The 24,690-nt window shown below is 38.7% G+C and overlaps 2 protein-coding genes across 2 annotated transcripts; both read right to left on the bottom strand.

Moving 5' to 3' along the window:
* Positions 1-334: 334 nt before the first annotated feature.
* On the bottom strand, positions 335-1,426 carry LOC100676672 (olfactory receptor 11H6-like). Its single transcript, XM_003422833.4, has one exon. It carries the CDS (start codon positions 1,310-1,312, stop codon positions 335-337), a length of 978 nt encoding a protein of 325 aa, XP_003422881.4. The 5' UTR covers positions 1,313-1,426.
* Positions 1,427-14,581: 13,155 nt separating this feature from the next.
* On the bottom strand, positions 14,582-16,206 carry LOC111748936 (olfactory receptor 11H7-like). Its single transcript, XM_023541999.2, has one exon. It carries the CDS (start codon positions 16,157-16,159, stop codon positions 15,131-15,133), a length of 1,029 nt encoding a protein of 342 aa, XP_023397767.1. The 5' UTR covers positions 16,160-16,206; the 3' UTR covers positions 14,582-15,130.
* Positions 16,207-24,690: the final 8,484 nt, after the last annotated feature.

Raw genomic sequence — 24,690 nt, 5'->3', positions numbered from 1 at the left:
CTGCCTTAGAGTTGATTCCAACTCATAGAAACCCTGTAGGACAGAACAGAACTGCTCCACAGGGGTCCCAAGGCTGTAAACTTTTAGGGAAGCAGACTGCTACATCTTTCTCCAACAGAGCAGACGGTGGGTCTGAACTGCCAACGTTTCAGTTAGCAGCCAAATGCTTTAACCACTGTACTACCAGGGTTAAAGAAGAGGGAAAAATAATTCTCTTCCTAAGTGTGAGCCAGAACATGATTTACTGATGCCATTCTCTATTGTTATTATAAATAACACAGGCCAGAAGTGACAAATTCAGCTTCTCTTTCAAGATGTCTCACTTTTGGCTAATTCATAATCCCAGGACTTTCTTTAGGGCATCTTTCATGTCCTTGTTTCGGAGACTATAGATAAGGGGTTTTAGGAGTGGAGTCACTGCTGAGTACACCAAAGTGACGATCTTCTGCATCCCTGCTGGGTTCTCTGATGTTGGGCTCACGTGCATTACCATAATAGTTCCATAGAATAGAGACACCACCGTCAGGTGGGACCCACATGTGGAGAAAGCTTTAGTTCGACCAGCTCCAGAGGGAACATGAAGAACAGCTCTGAGTACTAGGGTGTAAGATGCCAAAATGAAGAGGAAAGGCCCGAAGATAATCACTGAGTTGAAGGTGTAACAGATAAGCTCAGTAGAAGGTGCAGGGGTGCAGGCCACTGCCAACAATGGGCCTGGATCACACACGATGTGGTCAATGATATTGGGTCCACAGAAGGGAAGCTGGAAGATAAGGACAACGGGGACTGAATAGCAGAGGAATCCACTCACCCAGCAAACACAGACCAGGATCACACAGAACTTTCCAGTCATAATAGAGGGGTAGTACAGTGGGCGGCAGATGGCCAGGTACCGATCATAGGCCATAACTGATAAGAAGAAAAACTCAGTCGTACCCAGTGAAAAAAAGAAGTAGAATTGGAGGAAGCAGCCAGAGAAAGAGATGGTCTTAGTCTCAGAGAGGATGTTGACCAGCATGTTTGGGACAGTGGAGGAAACATACCAGATCTCTAGGAAGGCAAAGTTTCCCAAGAGGATGTACATGGGTGTGTGGAGCCTCCTGTCCCATTTCACTGCACAGGCAATAGCCCCATTACCGAGCAGGGTCAGGAGATAGACCACCAGGATTAATGCAAACAGGAAGTTCTGTGTCTCCCTTTGACCAGGGAAACCCAGGAGGACAAACTCAGTCACAACATGCATCGTTCTGTTCTGGGCTTTCAAAGCTGTACAAGAAACAGAAGAGACCAAGGGATGAGTAATAACGAACATTAGTAGGGTAAGCTAACAATAGCTTAAAAATGTACTAAGTATTTTCACATACTTTATCTCACTTGGTCTTCCTCATGGCCCCTTGAGCTATGGGGAAGTGTGCTTTATTGTCTTCTTCTTTTTTTTTTTTAATGAATAAGAAAACTGAAGCTCAGAGAGATTTAAGGAGTTTATTTGAATGTGCAAAGTTAATAATTCCTAGATACACTGGTCCATTTGGAGGTTAGTTTGAAATAAACACCACTACATTTCAAATAGTCCTGTAACCCTAAGTCTCAATTTCAACTTTAATGATAGAATCAGGGCCTCTTGGATATTCTACATACAAGTATAAATTTTGGATCCATGCTTTTACTTTGAACCAAAACCGAGTATAAATCTGAAACAAAAACAGCTGTTAATTTGCCTTCTTGCTCAGAGTACCATATGTAGACGTCTAATATAAGCACATGAGAATGGAGCTAGGTAGTAACCTTGAGCTCCCTTGCCTTCACTGCTCCCAAGAAGGTACTGTAGAACCCTTAGGATTCTATAAAACCGTTCACAAGCCACCAGTCTGGCTCCCTCTAGACCATATCTCTTAGGTGGCATCTGGATTCGCTGAACACTTCAGCCCTTTTCCTGCTTAAGGAGCCCTGGTTCTCTCAAGCACTTCCTTTAGTTGCACAAACTGTCTCCCTTATTACTTCTACACACTGATGCTGGGTCTTCTCTTTGTAGCCACACAAAATAAGTCTAATTCTTCATCCATGGGGTAAGTCTAATTCCTCATCCATGGGGGAAGGGAGTTTAAATTACTGAGGACAGCCATTATATGCCCTATACATCGTTTCTTTTGCCACCATTTCCCCTGGCTTGCTTTCCCCAGCAGCTGTACTATTCCACAACCTCACAGTCACAGCTGGGCACCTGAGGCACCTTGGTGTTTTGCTACTGGTAAGTCAATTTCTCTAGTATGTAGTCATGTGCCTTCATTTTGACCAGGAATTAAGCTCTAAACACAAAAATTTATGTCTTTTCATACTCTTGCTTTTACCTAAATTCAATGATGAATAGAAGGATCTCCTTACAATGTGCAAAGACCAAAAAGATCTTTCTGATGATGGGTGAATCAGGATTTGAGACAAATCTATAAACCTGGGTATTTTCCTAACAACCTTCTTGAAACTGTTGGTCCTGGTTGACTTCTATGTCCTAAACTTTGCCAGCTAAAACTCAGAATGTTTGGCTGGGCAAGCCACCATCAATATTTTAAGTTCAGTAATATATTGACTTTAAAAATAGAATAAATTACCACATTATTTATTTAGGTCACTGTTAAGATACTTACCGAATTCCATCCTTATGCCATTTAAACCACCTGCAGAGAGCAAGAGGCCTGCTTCTTAGTACTTGCTCAAACCTGGAGCAAACCCGGAAGGATAAATGTCTTATTGCCAAGGTTACTTTGGATATTTGCATTAACATTTTTTTTACAATGATGAAAAATATTATCTTTAACAAACACAATTTTTATGAAAACGTAAATTTCATCCAAGAGATTTGGTTCACTGGACTGCAATTGTGATGACCTGTGCACTAAAATTCCTGGGAGAGAGATAATTTCCAATATACTTCCTATAACTATACTTATCTTTGGCAGACCACATGTTGTCACTTTTGTTTGGAAAATACAGTTACTGGGCTTATAATAATTAAAAAAAAAACTTTAATGCTGAATATAGATTGCAGAATTTCCTCCTTTTACTTATTAATTCAGACATTTAACAAATATTTTCTTCACTGTTATATTCCTAGCAATGTGCTAAATTCTTGAAAAATTTCTCCCCCTTTGGAAGTTATGATTTGTAGAAACAATCAGAGCTGCCACCTACATCTATACAGATGTGTGTCTGCATGAGTGAGGCTTCCTGGGGCAGTGTGTTTCATGTATACCCCACTGTATGCTGTTTACTGGGAAAACAATATTTATTCCAATTAAAAACAATTTAGATAAACATATGTGGTGGGGGGTGGCATGATAACAAACTTGGCATAACATGGATGCAATGTCACTATATTCACAATTTCTCAGCGGGGGACCATTTGGATTAGAGCATAGACCAGACACTTCTAATGGTATGATCAACAGGTGTTTATTACTCACAGAATAAACAGGGCAGGGCTGAGCAGAACAGCACACATCATCACCCGCCTAGGGTCTCTGAAGTTAGACACCCAGACACAGGTTTAGAATGTATCAAAGCATGCCCCAGTTATGTCTTGGGAGGAAAACATCTAAGTTCCTCTCGCTCAGGATTAAATACTAATCAGACAGCCATGTCTATGTGCCAAATAGCATGGAGAGAGAACAGTTAGGGGAAGGATAGTAATAAAAAGTGGGAAAAAAAAGTGGAAGGCCCCCTGTGGGCAATGGGCATCATTTATTGCTAGATTTACTGGTGCCAGAGAATAGTCCTTCCTCCTTTGCCCCACTAAGAGAGGTTAACAGAGTTCTAGGTTTTTTCAGAGGGCAATAATCTCCCCCTAAAGCACAAACTTTGCTTTATGCTCACTGGACTTTTTGAGACAATAGGCAGAAATATGAGACACAAATTAACTTACCTTAGTCACAGCCAGTCAAGATCTTGTAAGTCTTGAGTCCCAGCTGGTCACTTGACTTCGTAATGTCTGAGACTTTGTCAACATGATTTATGCTGCAGTGAAATCTCAGTTATCTATGGAATACAGGGTTAGAGAAAGATGGGTAAGGTGGATAAATGAACTTCACAGATAATCTGAAATCTTACTGGATCTGTTTCTACTTGCCACTAACTCCAAAGTACATCTATTGGTAGCTCAAAGGGAAAAGTAAATTTACCTCATTTATCTTTCTATTCACCATAAGTGTTCATACAAATGGGTGGCTGCAGAGAAGAGGAGGAACAGAGAGCTTGAGCAATCCATTCTCTATGAACTAGAAAGGGAGCCAAACCCTCCCTGATAACCAAACATTTGCTGAGAATTCAAGACATTTGACCAGCAAAGAGCATTCACTTCTTAAGTTATAAGTGAAAATGTTCTTCTTCCTTTAATATTTATGTATTACAATAAATCTAAAGGACCAGAGAGTCTGCTAGGCTAATTCTTTCTCAGTTTCCCCTTGCTACTTGACAACAACTTGAAAAATATAAGAATGACCTGCTTTAATTTCTCTTGATGAAGTATAATCTATCAATGAAAACTACATTGCACCAATATTAAAAACAAAGCCCTACCAGATTCCCTGGGTAATACAGAGAGTTAATGCACTTGTATGTTAGTTGAAAGGCTGGAGGATCGAGTCCACCCAGAGGTACCTTGGATGAAAAGCCTGGTCATCTATTTCTGAAAAATCAGCCATTGAAAACCCGATGGAGTACAGTTCTACTCTGATGCACATGGGGTCACCATGATTTGGACTGACTCCACAACAATTGTTCTGCTTACCAGATTCAGACTATGTTCTAATGGAAGGAAATTTAGTGGCCAAAAAATAATACCCAAGACATCTGCGCATCATTTTCCCTAAGTGAGCTGCATGGTGGGCACACTGTGGTACCTTGTGAGCCCTAAATGTGACTATATCACCCTGAGCAGTTCTCAGGGATGTCTTGGGAGAAGAGAACTGCAGGGTCCTATAAAGAACAAAGGAATGAAGACTTAGTGGATTTACAGAAGGGCCAGCATGCTCTTAGGCTCTGACAGCAGTGGTGTTACTGGCGCGGTGATACACTGATGCATGCACATTCCTTATGTACCGGGTGGCATTTCTGGCTCCAAAAGAAAGTTGTGAGAGAAGCTCCAGCCTCAAGGCTCTCCTTATTAACATGACCTAAAAACTAAGTCAGGGATGGAGAACATTATTTGTGGCTTCAGAGACTTGCTTCCTTACAGTGTAAAGAGCCTTTAGTGCTCTGAACAAAATGAAGTTTATTTTTCAGGTCAGTGATAATTCAGTGTTTACAAGTCTCTCCTGAAAGGACCCATAGCTCCCCAGTGTACTCCTTGGGAGGCATCCCCGTGCTTAGATCTAATCTGATCTATATTTGTGTATATTTCCCCCAGAGGCTGGACTAGTGAGACACAGAGATCAGGATAATTATCCAGACAGGCCAGAGAAACTTTCTTTTTAGTGAAGACATCATCCTCTAAGGAGCGAATCTCCTAAAAGGGGGGAAGGTGAAGAGAGTGGGCAGTGGAGAGGGTGGGCGTGGGGGGTGGGGAGTGGTGGCTGATGGGGGAGGTGAGATCACAGTGTGACTGTGTGTTTGATCTTCTCTCGAAAATAGACTTACTTCATTGTTGGTAACTAACCAATAAGCAATTACATTAAAAAACTTTATACATAATTTAATTTTGAAACATTTAATATAAAATAATCTTTTTCAATTTTAAATGCAATTTGAAAGCATTTGGTTGAAAAAGTTAGTCTTCTGTAAAAGAAAATTTGTAAAGCTGTTGGTTGACATGATGTAATACTACTGAAAATGAAAGTTTGGCACTGTAAATGGTTCAGAGGTGGGAAGTATGAATTCTTTCAGTGATGTCAGTGGAAGGAGGACAAACAACATGAGGCAGAGAACCTGAGGACCTGAGAGAAAGATGAATTCAATCTGAGCTATAAGAGCTCAAGTAGGGACCATGGCTGAATTTAGAAGTGAGGATGAAGAAGTGTAAGTTTTCTGAAAATGTAGTCTCTGCACCAGCAGTATTAGCATCACTTGACAACTTGTTAGAAATGCACGTTTTCAGGCCCCACCCTGACCTACTGATCAGAAGCTCTGAGTGTGGGGCCCAGCAATCTGTGTTAACAAGCTTTCCAGTGTTTGTGGTGCACACCAAAGTTTGACAACCACTGTGGTAGAAGATAGAGCATTAGCGTCAGTAGGGTCAGGAATCAAATGAGTATAGCTTGGACAGAGGAATAAGAATGACATTTGTAGGCATAATAGGCATTTTGAGCTGAGGTGTGTGTGATGTTGAGCGTGGAACTAAGATCTAGTATCTGGAAAAGCAGGGTTGGATTTAAGCAACTGGAGAGACCTTTGAAAGAGTCCTAGGATAGGCAAGGAAATGGTGGAAAAGATTATTCAGACATTTTATGAGTGTGGGTGCCCTGGGCTAAAGAGGGACACTGGGTGAGAGCAGGGTTGAATCTAAAGAGAAGGTAGGGGTAACGGAAAGAAAACTGGGGCACAGGTAATTTGAGTTCTAATCTGAGTATTTTCACTTATTAGATGTAACAGCTTGGTGAGCTCCAGCTTCTTCAAGTATTAAATACATACTCACTTTTCCTGTATGCCCTATAGGGTGGATATGGGATAATGAGGATGATATAAAATAATGACTATAACTGTTTTGTCAATTATTAAGTAAAATAATTATGATTACAAGTAGTTCAAGAGCCTCAAGGGTTGATTTCCAACTTCTCATTTTCTTTCTCAAGATCGTCATGGAAACATGATTCCTAAATTAGAATTTCCTTCCCTGGGGCTTGGAGAGGGCTTGGAGAAATTGCCACTCCTCTGGGGCAACCAAGCTCCCTAGCTTTTCCCCCTTCCCAAAAATATATTCTCAAGGGCAGGTGAAACATATAAATTCCTTCAAGAAGAAACAACTTTTTTTTTATTTGACAACTAGAAATAAGAATTTTAGAATACAAATACCCAAGAGAGTAGACACACTGGCATGAAGGACTTTTCAGAAAACTTATAAATGATGACAGGAAGTTCTTTCTGAATTTGTAATAGAGAAGCAACTGGAAGCTAGAGGGTAGGACGGGGAAACAAGAATAGAATGAGGCACAAAAACTAACTCAAAATGGATCAAAGACCTAAATATAAAACCTAAAATGATAAAGATCATGGGAGAAAAAATAGGGAAAATGCTAGGGGCCCTAACACATGGCATAAATACAATACAAACCATAAGAAACAATGCACAAACACCAGAAGAAAAACTAGATAACTGGGAGCTCCTAAAAATTAAACACTTATCCTCATCACAAGACTTCACCAAAAGAGTTAAAAAAAAAAAAAAAAGAACCTACAGACTGGGAAAAGAAAAATTTGGCTGCAACATATTCAACAAGTGTCTAATCTTAAATTCTGTGGAATACTTCAACACCTCAATAACAAAACTCAAATAATCCAACTAAAAAATGGGCAAAGGATATGAACAGACACTTCACCAAAGAAGGCATTCAGGAGGCTAACAGACACATGAGGAAATGTTCACGACCTTTAGCCATTAAAAAAAAAAAAAACCATTGCCTTCGATTCTGACTCACAGCGATCCTATAGGACAGACTAGAACTGCCCCATGGAGCTTCCAAGGAGTGCCTGGTGGGCTTGAACTGCCCACATTTTGGTTAGCAGATGTAGCTCTTAATCACTACACCACCAGGGTTTCTATTAGCCATTACAGAAATGCAAATCAAAACTACAATCAGATACTGTCTCACCCTGACATAACTGGCACTAAAAAAAAGAAAAAAAACAGAAAATAACAAATGTTGGAGGGGTTTCATGGAGACTGGAGCTCTTATGCACTAACGGTAGGAATGTAAAAGGCACAGCCACTATGGAAAATGATATGGCACCTCCTTAAAAGCTGGAAATAGAAATACTATACAATCTAGCAATCCAACTCCCAGGAATATATCCTAGAGAAATAAGAGTCATCAAATGCATACACATATGCACATTTGTATCCATTGCAGCATTATTCACAATAGCAAAAAAATGAAAACAACCAAAGTGCCCATCAATAGGTGAATGGATCAACAAATTATGGTACATACACACAATGGAATACTGCACATAAATAAACAACAATGATGAATCTTCAAAACGTCTAAAACATGGATGAATCTGGAGGGTTTTATGCTGAGTGAAATAGTGAACCATGAAAGGACAAATATTGCATGAGACCACTGTTATAAAAATCCAACAGAAGATTTTACACATAGAAAAAAATAATCTTTGATGGTTTCCAGGGAGAAAAAGAGTAGAGAGGAGAAACCACTAACTAGATAATACAAAAGTGTTAATGCTGGCGAAGGGTAAGACAGTACACATTATAGGCGAAGTCAGCACCACTTGACCAAAGCAAAGCCATAGAAGCTTCCTAGACACATCCGAACAACTTGAAGGACCTAGTTATTGGGGCTGAGGTCTGGGATCATACTCAATTAATATAATATAGTCCATAAAGAAAACGTTCTACATCCAACTTTGGTGAGTAGCAACTGGGGTCTTGAGAGCTTGTCAGTGGCTGTCTAAAGTACATCTATTGGTCCTACCATGTTGAGAGCAAAGGAAAATGAAGAAAATCAAAGGCACAAGGGAAATACCAGTCCAAAGGACTCATGGAACACATGAACCACAACCTCCATCAGCCTAAGCCCAGAGGAACTAGATGGTGCCTGGCTACCACCACCAATCCCTATGACAGAGATCACAATGGAGGGTTCAAGACAGCACAGGAGAAAAATGTAGAACAAGATTCAAATTCACACACACACACACAAAAAAAAAACAGATTTACTGATCTGGCAGAGACTGGAGGAACCCCCAAGAATGTGGCCCTCAGACACTCTGCTAACTCAGAACTGAAGCAGCTCCCAAAGTCCACCTTTCAGCCAAACACTGGACAGGCCTATAAAACAGTAACAAAGATGAAGAACTTGCTTCTTGGTTCAATCAAGTACAGGAGACTAAATGGGCAACACCTGACCAAAAGAAGATGCGAAGGCAGTAAGGGATAGGAAAACCTGATGAATGGCGTGGAAAGGGAAAGAGAGAGAGTGCTGACACATTGTGGGAATTACAACCAATGTCACAAAACAATTTGTGCCTAAATTTTTGAATGAGGAACTAATTTGTGCTGTAAGCTTTCAGCTAAAGTACAATGAATTTTTTAAAAAGTCTTAAAAAATTACTTTAGAAAAATCCATGAAAGAGAAAAACAAGTCTACACCATATAAACCAAATCCAAACTAGTTGCCATGGAGTCAATTCTGACTAATGGCGACCCCGTGTGTCTCAGTTTAGAACTGTGCTCTGCTCCACAGGGTTGTCAATGGCTGACTTTTTTGGGAAGTAGGTGTGACTTCCAAGATGACTTTGGGTGGACTTGAAACTCCTTTTTTTTGGGGGGGGGTGGGTTATGCTTTAGGTGAAAGCTTGCAGAGCAAATTAGTTTCTCATTCAACAGTTCTTACACTAATTGTTTTGTGATGTTGATTGCAATTCCTCCCCATTTTTCCTGGTTTCCATCCATCCATTTTTCCTGTCCTTCCTGCCTTCACATCTTTGCTTTTGGGCAAGCGTTGCCCATTTGGTCTCGTATACACAATTAAACTTAAAAGCACTTTCCTTATGTGTGTTTTTGTTTACTTTGTAAAACTGTGTCATATATGGCTGAAAGGTGAACTTCAGGAGTGGCTTCAGTTCTGAGTCAAAAGGGTGTTTGGGGGGCTATTATCTTAGGAGTTCCTCAAGTCTCTGTCAAACCAGTGTCTGTTTTTTTTTTTTTTTGTGTGTGTGTGTGTGTGTATGTGAATTTGAATATTGTTCTGCATTTTTCTCCACCCTGTATTGTGAGTCTTATAGAGCAGTCAATGGTAGTAGCTTTGCACTGTCTAGTTGTTCTGGGGTCAGGCTGGTGGAGGCTGTGGTTCATGTGGCCCATTAGTCTTTTGGACTAATACTTCTTTTATGTCTTTGGTTTTCTTCATGCTCCCTTTCTCTGGATGGGATGGGCCCCAGAGATGTGCCTTACATGGCTGCTCATAAGCTTTTAAGACCACAGACGCTATTCATCAGTTGAATGTAGAAAATTTTCTTTATGAACTATGTTATGCCTACTGAGCTAGGTATTCCCCAAGACCATGGTCCCAGCCCTCAGCCCCAGTAACTCAGTTTCTCAGGGTGTTTGCATGTGCCTAGGAAGCTTCTATGGCTTCACATTGGTCAAGTTTTGTTGATTTCCCATATATTGTATACTGTCTTTTCCTTCATCAAAGTTTACACTTGTCTACTATTTAGTTCCTGGTCAATGTTCCAGCATTTCAGGAGGTAGCATATGATCAGGAACCGATAGTACTGAAGGAAGAGTCCAAGTTGCACTGAAGGCATTGGCAAAAAAACAAGGCTCCAAGAATTGATGGAGTACCAATTAAGATGTTTCAACAAACGAAAGCAGTGTTGGAAGTGCTCATTCATCTATGCCGACAAATCTGGAAGACAGTTACCTGGCCAACCAACTGGAAGAGATCCATATTTATGCATATTCCCAAGAAAGGTATCCAGCCAAATGTGGAAATTATCAAACAATATCATTCATATCACACATAAGCAAAATCTTGCTGAAGATCATTCAAAAGCAGCTGCAACAGTATATCAACAGGGAACTGCCAGAAATTCAGGCTGAATTCAGAAGAGGACGTGGAACCAGGGCTATCATTGCTGGTGTCAGATGGATTCTGGCTGAAAGCAGAGAATACCAGAAGGATGTTTACCTGTGTTTTATTGATTACAGAAAGGCATTTCACTGTGTGAATCATAACAAATTGTGGAGAATGGAAATTCCAGAACACTTAACAGTGCTCATTAGGAATCTGTATACAGATCAAGACACAGCTGTTCAGACAGGACAAGGGAATACTGCGTGATTCATACTCAGGAAAGTTGTGTGTCAGGGTTATATCCTTTCACCACACCTATTCAATCTGTACGCTGAGCAAATAATCCGAGAAACTGGACTTTATGAAGAAGAACATGGCATCAGGACTGGAGGAAGACTTGTTAACAACCTGCATTGTGCAGATGACACAACCTTGCTTGTTGAAAGTAAAGAGGACTTGAAGCACTTACTGATGAAGACTAAAGACCATAGCCTTCAGTATGGTTTACACCTCAACATAAAGGAAACAAAAATCCTCACAAATGGACCAATAAATAACATCAAGATAAATGGAGAAAAGATTGAAGTTGTCAAGGATTTCATTTTGCTGGGATCCACAATGAACACCCATGGAAGCAGCGGTCAAGAAATCAAAAGAGGCATTGCATTGGGCAAATCTGCTGCAAAGGACCTTTTTAAAGTGTTGAAAAGCAAAGAGAACACCTTGAAGAGTAAGGTGTGACTGACCCAAGCCATGGTATTTTCAGTAGTATCATATGCATGTGAAAGCTGGACAATGAAAAAGGAAGACCAAAGAAGAATTGATGCCTTTGAGTTGTGGTGTTGACAAAGTATATTGAATATACCATGGACTGCCAAAAGAACAAACAAATCTGTCATGGAAGAAGTACAACCAGAATGCTCCTTGGAAGCAAGGATGGCGAGACAGTGTCTTACATACTTTGGACATGTTGTCAGAAGGGATCAGTCCCTGGAGAAGGACATCATGCTTGGTAGAGGGTCAGGGGAAAAGAGGAAGACCCCCAACAAGATGGATTGACACAGTGACTGAAACAATGGGCTCAAGCAAAACAACTATTGTGAGCATGGTGCAGGACCAGGCAGTGTTTCATTCTGTGGTACATAGGGTCGTTATGAGTCAGAACCGACTCAAAGGCACCTAACAACTGTCTAGTTAGTTATTTTCCCTCCCTCTTAACCATCAAAGATTGTTTTTTTCTGCGTGTAAAACTTTCTTGAGTTTTTTTTTTTTTAATAATTTTTATTGTGCTTTAAGTGAAAGTTTACAAATAAAGTCAGTCTCTCACACAAAAACCCGTATACACCTTGCTACACACTCCCAATTACTCTCACCCTATGAGACAGGCCGCTCTCTCCCTCCACTCTCTCTTTTCATGTCCATTTCATCAGCTTCTAACCCCCTCCACCCTCTCATCTCCCCTCCAAGCAGGAGATGCCAACATAGTCTCAAGTGTCCACCTGATCCAAGAAGCTCACGCCTCACCGGCATCCCTGTAATAGTGGTCTCATACAGTATTTGTCCTTTTGTGATTGACTTATTTCACTGAGCATAACGCTTTCCAGATTGGTCCATGTTGTGAGATTCATTGTTGTTTACCATTGTATAGTGTTGCATTGTGTGTGTGTACTATAATTTGTTTATACATTCATCTGTTGATGGACATTAAGTTGTTTCCATCATTTAGCTATTGTAAATCATGATGCAACAAATATGGGTGTGGGTATCTATATTTAAGTGGCAGCTTTTATTTTCTTTAGGATTTATTCGTAGGAATGGGATTGCTGGATTGTGTGGTATTTCTATTTCTAGTCTTTTAAGGAAGCATCATATCATTTTCCATAGTAGCTGATCTCCAAAAAAGTGTGTTAACCATTTGTACAACAAAGGGATTCCTTACATGGTTCTATTGGGGGGGGGGTAAGGATAGGGGGTAAAAATGATTTAGAGTAAAATAATTTGAATTTTCCACTTATTAACTATAACAAAGTACAAATATTAAAAAAAAATAGAATGAGGTGAAAATGCTGAATATACTAAAGGAAAATTTCCAAACCATCACAATTTTGCTGAGTGTGCCCTCTCCCCCTCTTTTGTCGTTATGTATGCAGGACATGTAGAATCACAGAGTGGAACTTCTTCACAATGCTGCATTGCTGATAAATGCTATTCAAACTACTATTCTAACAGGGAGTTGATTATTATTTTTTTTTTTATAAAAGCAAAATCAACCACACTATACAATTATAGCTCACTTTTACGTTTAAGGTAACACTTTGGCCTAAGCTACTCTGCCTGGATTTACCCTCCATTAGATGACAGTTTCTCGAACAGCAGGCATAGTGTTTAGGAAAAATTACTCAACTTCTAGGTCAGAGTCCTGGATCCCTGGGTGGTGCAAGCAGTTTCTGATTGGCTACTAGGGAGCAGTGGTTATGAACTTGGCTGCTAACCAAAAAGTTGGCAGTTGCAATCCACCAGCTGCTCCTTGGAAATATTATGGGGCAGTTCTATTCTGTCCTATAGGGTCAGTATGAGCTGGAATCAACTCAACAACAATGGGTTTGGGTTTTTGTTTGTGTTTTTTATACTAACCTAAAGTTTGGTGGTTCACACCCACTACCAGAACCATGGAGCAAAGGTCTCATGATCTGCTTACTTATACAATATAGCTAAGAAAACCCTATGGAGCATTTCTACTGTGTAGCGCATGTAGTTGCCATGAGTTGGATCAACTTAACAGCAACAAGTTACTGGTTAGAGTTATCCAGGCTACTTCAACAGTATGATTCAGCATAATCAGAGACGTCTATGTATGTAGATTGCACGATGTAAAAAAAGATAAAAATCATGAAGGAGAGTTTCTTTAATCAAACATATTGCTTAGGTATTAAGGAGTAGAATGTGAGTCATATATACATGAAAGTTTTGTTCATACAAATTTTCCCTTTGTAGCCCTTCATAATAGTACTGTTTCATGGAGCAATTTTAGTGGACTCAAACAAGAATGATTTGAATTGTAAAATTATTACATTATGTCCATCTTCAATGAAAGTTGCTATTTTATCTAATCTTACTAGCAGGGCATTAGGACTTAGTCATTTTTACAGTAGAAATAATAGTAAAATGGGATCCTTAAGATCCTATGTGGGTTTCATCTCAGATGCAATCTCACATAAACTCCAACCTGCAGTCTAATACCAGCAAAACATCCAAGGAGCTGAACATTTGTAATGCAAATACAATTATGTTACTCACTTGCTCACAACCTTCCAAAGGCTTCTCATCTCATGCAGAAATAAAAGTTCTTAAAATGATTTATAACGTCCTGAACAATTTGCCTTCTTGGTCACTTTCTGACTTGATCTTCAATAGTCTTTGTCTTATTCTCTCTACTGCCAAACCAACCTCCGTGGTGTTACTTCAACACACTCCTGCCTCAAAATTTTGTAGAGAACTGGCTTCTGCATGAAATACTCTTCCCTCAGCTGTCTACATGGCTCACTCCCTTACCTCCTTCATGTTTTTGCTTAAATCTTGACTTCTGAGGGTGACCTTCCCTGGCCACCCTATTTAAAATTTCAGCCCTCTTGCCTATGCTCCCTACCCTCTTTCCCCTTTCTCCATAGCACTTATCTATCTCTGACATGCTATGTATTTTACTTATTTATTGTTCCTCTCTCCCTAACTAGAATGTAAACTCCACGTGGGTAGTGATTTTGACTGCTTTGGTTATAGCGTCTCTCTAGTGCCTAGAAGAGCGCCTGAAACATAGTAGTTGCCCAATAGTATTTGTTGCCCAATGAAAGAATGACTACTACTTTTTCTAATGTTAAAACATTTACTACTTATGTAAGCATGAAACTTTCAGTTTGTCCCTAGTCTGGAAGACTCTCAACCATCAAGAACCAAGGAAATTAGAAGGTTGTTCTGTTACTAAATCCTTTAGTTCTGTAGTCATTAGGCATTAAAATTTGTTTCATATTCACTTTTTAAAATATTAGACTGTGTTAAGAAAAGCCTTGAGTACACCAATGATGATCCACCTGGGATAACAGCTCTCCGAACTTCTACATCCCATCCCTCCAGTAATCAAAGCTAAAACATTGAGAAATACCACAGATGTAATGGCCTTGTATCTACTGGGATTGCCCATGTTGAAAATATAGTTGTTACATTTAAGTCAATTATAATTACAGCTCTTCCTGGTTAGCTGAAGAATAAATCAATGAAGGGCCCCACTGAGAAAACATTTTCTTTAAAGTGTGCATTGGCAGCTGAAATCAAGTCTTTCTTAAGTGATCCTTTATGTGTGGACAGTGGTCTGCTTGGTCTCCCATAGATTATGCTTATTCTATCCTCAAGACTTTCTTCAAAGCAGACTTCATCTCTTTGTTATGTAAGCTGTAAATCAGAGGATTTAAGAAGGGAGTGACCACAGAATAGAACAAAGTAATAATCTTCTGAAGTTCAGCTGGGTTTTCAGATGTGGGGCTCACATACATTGCCAAGAGGGCCCCAAAGAATAGACAGACCACTGTCAGATGAGATCCACAGGTGGAAAAAGCCCTTTGCCGACCAGCTGCTGAAGGAACTTTTAACACAGCTATCAGTAAAAGGATATAAGACCCAAGGATGTATAGAAGGGTGAGGAAGATAATGAGGGAGCTCAGGATATAGAAGACAATCTCAGTGATAGGAGCTGGGTCACAGGACAGAGACATCAGTGGGTCCATGTCACACACAAAGTGATCAATGATGTTGGGCCCACAGAAAGACAACTGAAAGAGTTGCACTGTGGAGACTGAGTAACTAAGGAACCCAAACACCCAGCAAAGAGAAATCAAGAGATAGCAGAGTTGTAGGGTCATGATGGTTGGGTAGTGCAATGGGCGGCAGATGGCGAGGTACCGGTCATATGCCATGACACAGAGGAGATATATTTCAGTTGTAGCGAGGGAAGTAAAAAAGTAGAACTGCAGGAAACAGCCAACAAAAGAGATGGTTTTTGTCTCTGAGAGGAAATTGGCCAGTATCCTAGGCACAGTAGAGGTAATGTACCAGATTTCAAGGAAAGCAAAGTTCCCCAGGAGAATATACATTGGGGTATGGAGTCGTTGGTCCCACCTCACAGCACAGACAATGCTGCCATTTCCCATCATGGTAGATATATAGACCCCAAAGAATAGTGAAAAGAGGAAAATTTTCATCTCCTGGCCACCAGGGAAGCCTAGAAGGACAAATTCAGTCACAGTGCTTTTCACTGAATTGTTCATGAATCCCGGGGCTGCAGAGAAGATAGAGAACACCATTATACAAGTTGTTTTGCTTCCTGAGAAATGTGTAGGAAGCCTACGCATGGCACATATTTTGGCCATTTGGGAATTAGTTTGGAATAATCCATCCTCTGACTCTTCCTTAAAAACCACCCATCAATGATCCTATAGATTCTAAATTTCAATAAACTTGAGCTCATAGCAATAGAAGCTTTATATTTTATGGGTTTTCTTCATCAATGAGTTAGATTTTTAAAAAATTCTCTCTCCCCTTTGAAATTTTGAAAACTCAGAAACGTCACCCTCTCATCTCTGTGAAAGGCAGCAAAGTGACTATCAATTTGTGTTTCTTTTTCACACCCATATTTATTTATTTTGATAGCACCACTCTAAGTTACTTCTTATTAGGAGTGGAACGACTGTTTTTTGACATCTCTTACCCAATGGAAAGTACTTGACACACTTCTCAGATAACCTGGAGGTGTGAATGTCCGTTAATCACTTGTTTCTCTGTGTTGCTCACATCAGAATACTTTTCTCTTGTAACATATTAGTGAATTACAAGTCTTAACACTAGAAGCCAAGAGGAAAGGAAAGGTCATAGTAATATTTTCCTGGAGAGTAGAGAGCTAATGGTTATCTCAGGATATTCCTTGAATTTGCTTTACTTCAAGCTTTTATTTTACACCCCTGTAATTTATCAACTGCATCTGTGCTACCCTAAACAAATACAGTGTTGTAAATAATTTTATCATAAATCTCATTTGAAATAATTCCTTTCAAAATACGTGGTTTGGATGCTTAGAAGTAATCATCCTTGTGCTATCCAGATATTGCACATGATAGGTTTCTGTGTTTCTGACTGTAATCCCGTCTGCAGGAAACTCAGAATCTTAATAAGCTTGGAAAGACCATTTATCAAAATCAAACAAACAAATAAGTAAACATGACATATCTCTAAATGTTGCTAAAGATTATTTCTTCTTGCTGAGCACACATGATTTTTTTTTTCTTTCTGGTTGGTGATACACAAAACATATATGTAAAAAATATTCAACAAGCCTCTTCCAAATGCAAGGATGTTTATTAATATTATTTTGTGTAAAAATTTTTTAAAAAGATGTTACTAATGGTTGGAGGATATATGTATGGGAATTCTCTGTACTTTTAGCACAGTTTTTCTGTCAACCTAAAACTGCTCTAAAAAATAAAATCTACTACATTAAAATATATATATATTATTTGGTACAAAATTTAAAATAGTCTAAAGCAGTTATGCCTTGAGATTTTAATTTATTAACACCACAATATTTAAAATTTACTTTTCTAAAATAGAATACATCTTTTTTAATATTAAGAACATAAAAAAATATGGACACAGACAAAGAAAAATGAGAAATCACCCCTGTTCCTGGAGAAAGCAATTTTATGTCTTTGGAGTATTGTGTTACTCTATTTTTTAAAAAACACTAAAATGAGATTTTCAAAATACATTGTTTTATAACCTTTTGTTTTAACTTAAAACTTTTTAGTCTTCTTTCCATGTAAAAATGCATGGCTCACTCAGGTCACCCAGCCACCCGCAACAGGGGTCCAAAGATAACTGGTACCTCCCAGTCCCTACAACCAAAAACTATGGTTGCCCATGGTCCATCTGCAGAACCCATCCACCTGCAAGCTTTAGGGAACAGGGACGTGCACTCCTCAGAGACACTCAGGGGTCGGCTCTCAGCCCCCTGCCTGGTTCAGAGTGTGAGCCCCTGCTGCAATCAGATACCGGTATATATGCCAAACACCCCTGCCTCTCTAAGACTGTAGGACAGAACCTGTACCACACACTTGATGATCAGATATCTGGAAACCTGAGCTGAATTCATACAAGAAAACTGAATGGACTCCTAGACTGATATACCTGATAACAGCTCCAGCCAGCTGGGGACAGGACACCAGAGCTCCAAAGGTGAAAATAATCAAGCTAGCTCACTCAAGCAACCCATAGGGTATACCAAAACAAAACGAAGCAAGCAGCTACAACACACTAAGCAAGCAGAAACTAATGCAATAGCTTATAGATGGCTCGGAGACAACAGTCAATATCTAGTCACATAAAGAAACAGACCATGATCACCTCTACAGACTCTCAAAACAAAGAATCCAGGGATCTTCTAGATGAAAGTGCATTCCTGGAACCACCAGATGCAGAATACAAAAATTTAATATACAGAACCCTTTAAGACATCAGGAAGGAAATGAGACAATACTCAGAACAAGCCAAGGAACACACAGATAAAGCAATTGAAGAAATTAGAAAGATAATTCAGGAAAATAATGAAAAGTTTAATAAGCTGGACAAATCAATAAACAGGCACCAATCAGAAATTCAGAAGATTAACAATAAAATTAAAGAAATAGACAATAGAAAGTCAGAGGAGCAGAATTGAGCAAGTAGAAGCTAGAATTAATGAACTTGAAGATAAATCACTTGGCACTAATATATTTGAAGAAAAATCAGATAAAAGAATTAAAAAAAATAAAGAAACCTTAAGAATCATGAGGGACTCTATGAAGAGAAATAACATATGAGTGATTGGAGTACCAGAACAGGGAGGGATAACAGAAAATGCAGAGAGAATTGTTGAAGATTTGTTGGCAGAAAACTTCCCTGATTTCGTGAAAGATGAGAAGATATCTATCCAAGATGCTCAATGAACTCCACATAAGGTAGATGTTAAAAGAAAGTCACCAAGACATATCATAAACAAACTTCGCAAAACCAAAGGTAAAGTGAGAACTATATGAGCAGTGAGGGATAAATGAAAAACCAACTACAAAGGAGAGCCAATAAGAATAAGCTTGGACTACTGGGCAGAAAGCATGCAGGCAAGAAGGTGATGAGATGACATGTTTAAAAAATTGAAGGAAAAAAATTGCCTGCCAAGAATCATATATCCAGCAAAACTGTCTCTTAAATATGAAGGTGAAAGTAAGACATTTCAAGATAAACACAAGTTTAGGGAATTCGTAAAAACCAAACCAAAAATACAAGAAATGCTAAAGGGAGTTTTTTGCTTAGAAAATCAATAATATCAGGTATCAACCCAAGACTAGAACACTGGGCAGAGAAACCAGAAGTGAACCCAGACAGGGAAGTCCAAAAAAAACAAAGGAAGATTATTAAAAAAAAAGCTCAAAACAGGGTAACATTGATGTTATTATATAAAAGAAGACAACATTAGAATAATAAAGAGGGACTAAGAAATGTAATCGTACACATTCCATATGGAGAGGAAGATAACAGGCGATACAAAGAAATAAAAGTTAGTTTTAAATTTAGAAAAATAGGGGTAAACAATAAGGTAACCACAAAGGAGACGAACGATCCTACTTATCAAAATAAAATACAAGAAAAAAATAGAGACTCAGCAGAAACAAAATCAACAAAAACAAATATGAGGAAAGGACAATATATAAAGATAATTGACTCAGCACATAAAATTAAGTGGGAAAAAGAAACTGTCAACAACACACACAAAAAAATCAAAATGATAGCACTAAGTTCATATCTATCTATAATTACTCTGAATGTAAATGGAATAAATGCACCAGTAAAGAGACAGGGAGTGGCAGAATGGATTAAAAAACAAGATACTTCTGTATGCTGCCTACAAGGGATACACCTTAGAGACACAAACAAACTAAAACTCAAAGGGTGGAAAAACATATTTCAAGCAAACGACAATCCAAAAAGAGCAGGAGTGGCAATATTAATTTCTGACAAAATAGACTTTAATGTTAAATTCACCACAAAGGATAAGGAAGGACACTATATAATGATTAAAGGGACAATGTACCAAGAAGATATAACCATATTAAATATTTATGCACCCAATGACAGGGCTGCAAGGTACATAAAACAAACTCTATCAGCATTGAAAAGTGAGAAAGACAGCTCCACAATAATAGTAGGAGGCTTCAACACACCTCTTTCGGTGAAGGACAGGACATCAAGAAAAAGCTCAGTAAAGACACGGAAGATCTAAAGGCCACAATCAACCAACTTGACCTCATAGACATATACAGAACACTCCTCCCAACAGCAACCAAGTATACTTTCTTTACTAGTGCACATGGAACATTCTGTAGAATCGGCCACATATTAGATCATAAGGCAACCCTTAGCAGATTCCAAAACATTGAAATATTACAAAGCATCTTCTCTGACCATAAGGGCATACAATGGAAATCAAAAACAGAAAAAGGAGGGAAAAGAAATCAAACACTTGGAAACTGAACAATACCCTGCTCAAAAAAGACTGGATTATAGAAGACATTAAGGATGGAATAAAGAAATTCAGAGAATCCAATGAAAATGAAAATACTTACTATCAGAACCTTTGGGACACAGCAAAAGCAGTGCTCAGAGGCCAATTTATATCAATAAATGCACACATGCAAAAAGAAGAAAGGGCCAAAAGCAAAGAATTATCCCTACAGCTTGAACAAAAAGAAAGAGAGCAACCAAAGAAACCCAACAGACATCAGAAGAAAACAAATAATAGAAATCAGAGCTGAACAAAATGAAATGGAAAACAGAAAAACAATCGAAAGAATTAACAAGACCAAAAACTGGTTTTTTGAAAAAAATCAACAAAATTGATAATCCACTGGCCAAACTTACAAAAGAAAAACAAGAGAGGAAGCAAATAAACCAAATAAAAATGAGATGGGCAATATTACAAGAGACCCAACTGAAATTAAAAGAATCTTATCAGATTACTATGAAAAATTGTACTCTAACAAATTTGAAAACCAAGAAGAAATGGATGAATTCCTAGAAACACACTACCTACCTAAACTAACACAAACAGAGGTAGCACAACTAAATAGACCCATAATGGAAGAAGAGATTGAAAAGGTAATCATAAAACTCCCCCCAAAAAGGCCCTGGTCCAGACGACTTCACTGCAGACTTCTACCAAACTTTCAGAGAAGAGTTAACATTACTACTACTGCTATTTCAGAGCAAAGGACAGAATATTCCCAAACTCATTCTATGAAGCCAACATATCCCTGATACCAAAACCAGGTAAAGATGCCACAAAGAAGAAAATTACAGACCTATATCCCTCAAGAATTTAGATGCAAAAATCCTTGACAAAATTCTAACCAATAGAATTCACCAATATATCAAAAAAATAATTCACCATGACCAAGTGGGATTCATACCAGGTATGCAGGGATGCTTCAACATTAGAAAAACGATTAATGTAATCCATCATATGAAAGAAACAAAAGACCAGAATCACATGATTTTATCAATTGATGCAGAAAAGGCATTTGACAAAGTTCAACACCCATTCGTGATAAAAACTCTCAACAAAATAGGAATTGAAGGAAAATTCCTCAGCATAATAAAGTGCATTTATACAAAGCCAATTGCCAACATCATCCTAAATGGAGACAGTCTGAAATCATTCCCCTTGACATCAGGAACCACAGAAGGATGCCCTTTATCACCACTTTTATTCAACATTGAACTGGAGGTCCTAGTCAGAGCAATAAGGCTAGATAAAGCGATAAAGCGCATCCAGATTGGCAAGGAAGAAGTAAAATTATCCCTATTTGACATGATCTTATAAAAAAAAAAAAAAAAAAATTTTTTATAAACAGAAAATCCTAAGGAATCCTCAAGAAAACTACTGAAACTAATAGAAGAGTTCAGCAGAGTGTTGGGATACAAGGCAAACATACAAAAAACAGCTGGATTCCTCTACATCAAGAAAAAGAACATCAAAGAAGAAATCACCAAAGCAATCCCATTTAGAGTAGCCCCCAAGAAGATAAAATACTTAGAAATAAAACTTACCAGAGATATAAAAGACTTATACAAAGAAAACTACAATACACTTCTGCAAGAAACCAAAAGAGGCTTACATAAGCGGAAAAACATACCTTGCTCATGGATAGGAAGGCTTAACATTATAAAAATGTCTATTCTACCAAAAGCGATACATAGATTTAAAGCAATTCCAATCCAAATTCCAACTACATTTTTTAATGAGAAGTGGAAACAAATCACCAACTTCAGATGGAAGGGAAAGAGGCCTCGGATAAGTAAAGCATTACTGAAAAAGAAGAACAAAGGGGGAGGCCTTACTCTACCTGATTTTACAACCTATTATACCACTGCAGTAGTCCAAACAGCCTGGTACTGGTACAAAAACAGATACACAGACCAGTGAAACAGAATTGAAAATCCAGATATAAATCCACCCACATATGAACAGTTGATAGTTGACAAAGGCCCCAAAACAGTTAAATGGGGGAAAAGGCAGCCTTTTAAACAAATGGTGCTGGCATAACTGGATATCCATCTGCAAAAAAATAAAACAAGACCCATATCTCACTCCATGCACAAAAACAAGCTCAAAAAAAAAAAAATGGATCAAAGACCTAAGTATAAAATCTAAAACGATAAAGATCATGGAACGAAAAATAGGGACAACGTTAGGAGCCCTAATACATGGCATAAGCAGTATAAAAAACATTATTAAGCATGCAGAAGAAAAACTAGGTAACCGGGAGCTCCTAAAAATCAAACACCTATGCTCATCCAAAGACTTCACCAAAAGAGTACAAAGATTACCAACAGGCTGGGAAAAAGTTTTTAGCTATGACATTTCTGATCAGCTTCTGATCTCTAAAATCTACATGATACTGCAAAAACTCAACTACAAAAAGACAAATAACCCTACTAAAAAATGGGCAAAACGTATGAATAGTCACTTCACTAAAGAAGACATTCAGGTAGCTAACAGATACATGAGGAAATGTTCAAACTACAATGAGGTTTCATCTCACTCCAACAAGGCTGGCATTAATCCAAAAAACACAAAATAATAAATGTTGGGGAGGCTGTGGAAAGTTTGGAACACTTATACATGGCTGGTGGGAATGTCAAATGGTACAACCACTTTGGAAATTGATTTGGCACTTCCTTAAAAAGCTAGAAATAGAACTACCATACGATCCAGCAATCCCATTCCTCAGAATATATCCTAGAGAAATAAGAGCCTTTACATGAACAGATATATGTGCATCCATGTTTATTGCAGCACTGTTTACAATAGCAAAAAGATGGGAGCAACCAAGGTGCCCATCAATGGATGAATGGATAAATAAATTATGGTATATTCACACAATGGAATACTACACATAGATAAAGAACAGTGAGGAATCTGTGAAACATTTCATAACATGGAGGAACCTGGAAGGCATTATGCTGAGTGAAATTAGTCAGTTGTAAAAGGACAAATATTGTATGAGACCACTATAATAAGAACTTGAGAAATAGTTTAAACTGAGAAGAAAACATTCTTTTGTGGTTACTAGACGAGGGAGGGTGGGAGGGTGGGAGAGGGGTATTCACTAATTAGTTGGTAGATAAGAACTACTTTAGGTGAACAGAAAGACAACACGCAATGCAGGGGAGGTCATCACAACTGGACTAAACCAAAAGCAAAGAAGTTTCCTTCCTGAATAAATTGAATGCCTCAAAGGCCAGTGTAGCAGGGGCAGGGGTTTGGGGACCATGATTTCAGGGGATATCTAAGTCAATTGGCATAATAAAATCTATTAAGAGAACATTCTGCATCCCACTTTGAAGAGTGGCATCTGGGGTCTTAAACTCTAGTAAGCAGCCATCTAAGATGCATTAATTAGTCTCAACCCACCTGGAGCAAAGGAGAATGGAGAACACCAAGGACACAAGGTAATTACGAGCCCAAGAGACAGAAAGGGCCACAGGAACCAGAGACTACATCAGCCTGAGACCAGAAGAACTAGATGGTGCCCAGCTACAACTGATGACTGCCCTGACAGGGACCACAACAGAGAGCCCCTGAGGGAGCAGGAGAGCAGTGGGATGCAGACCCCAAATTCTCATAAAAAGGCCAGACTTAATGGTCTGAGATTGGAAGAACCCCGGCGGTCATGTCCCCCAGACCTTCTGTTGGCCAAGGACAGGAACCGTTCCCGAAGCCAACTCTTCAGACATGGATTGGACTGGACAATGGGTTGGAGAGGGATGCTGGTGAGGAGTGAGCTTCTTGGATCAGGTGGACACTTGAGACTATGTTGGCAACTCCTGCCTGGAGAGGAGATGAGAGGGTAGAGGGGGTTAGAAACTGATGAAATGGACAGGAAAAGAGAGAGTAGAAGGAGAGAGCAGGCTGTCTCATTAGCGGGAGAGTAATTGGAGTATTTTTTTTTTTTTAGCAAGGTATATATAAGTTTTTGTGTGAGAGACTGACTTGATTTGTAAACTTTCACTTAAAGCACAATAAAAATTATTTAAAAAATGCATGGCTCTACATCATTAATTCAACCACTGCATTGTCTTCTATTGTATAAATTGAATCAACCCCTAGTGATAGATTTATGCTTGATCTATAAAATAAATTTAAGATTATTAGAATATTAATGATTAGATTAGCCAATGAAGAGTGCCCTAGTTTTTGATGATGAATATTGTAGATACACTTTTGATACCTATCATATGCTGAAACCAGTCAGACAAAACCCTACTACATATAAGACAAATTCCCTGTGTATTTCCATGTTGTTGTTGTTAG

The sequence above is a fragment of the Loxodonta africana genome, chromosome 10 (genome assembly GCF_030014295.1).
Source record: "Loxodonta africana isolate mLoxAfr1 chromosome 10, mLoxAfr1.hap2, whole genome shotgun sequence".
In the NCBI taxonomy this organism is placed as follows: Eukaryota; Metazoa; Chordata; class Mammalia; order Proboscidea; family Elephantidae; genus Loxodonta; species Loxodonta africana.
This window is presented reverse-complemented; position numbering and strand designations above follow the sequence as displayed.

Bases quoted from the DNA above. Each gene is read 5' to 3' on its own strand.
- LOC100676672 (XM_003422833.4), bottom strand. From the start codon at position 1,312: ATGTTCGTTATTACTCATCCCTTGGTCTCTTCTGTTTCTTGTACAGCT.
- LOC111748936 (XM_023541999.2), bottom strand. From the start codon at position 16,159: ATGGCCAAAATATGTGCCATGCGTAGGCTTCCTACACATTTCTCAGGA.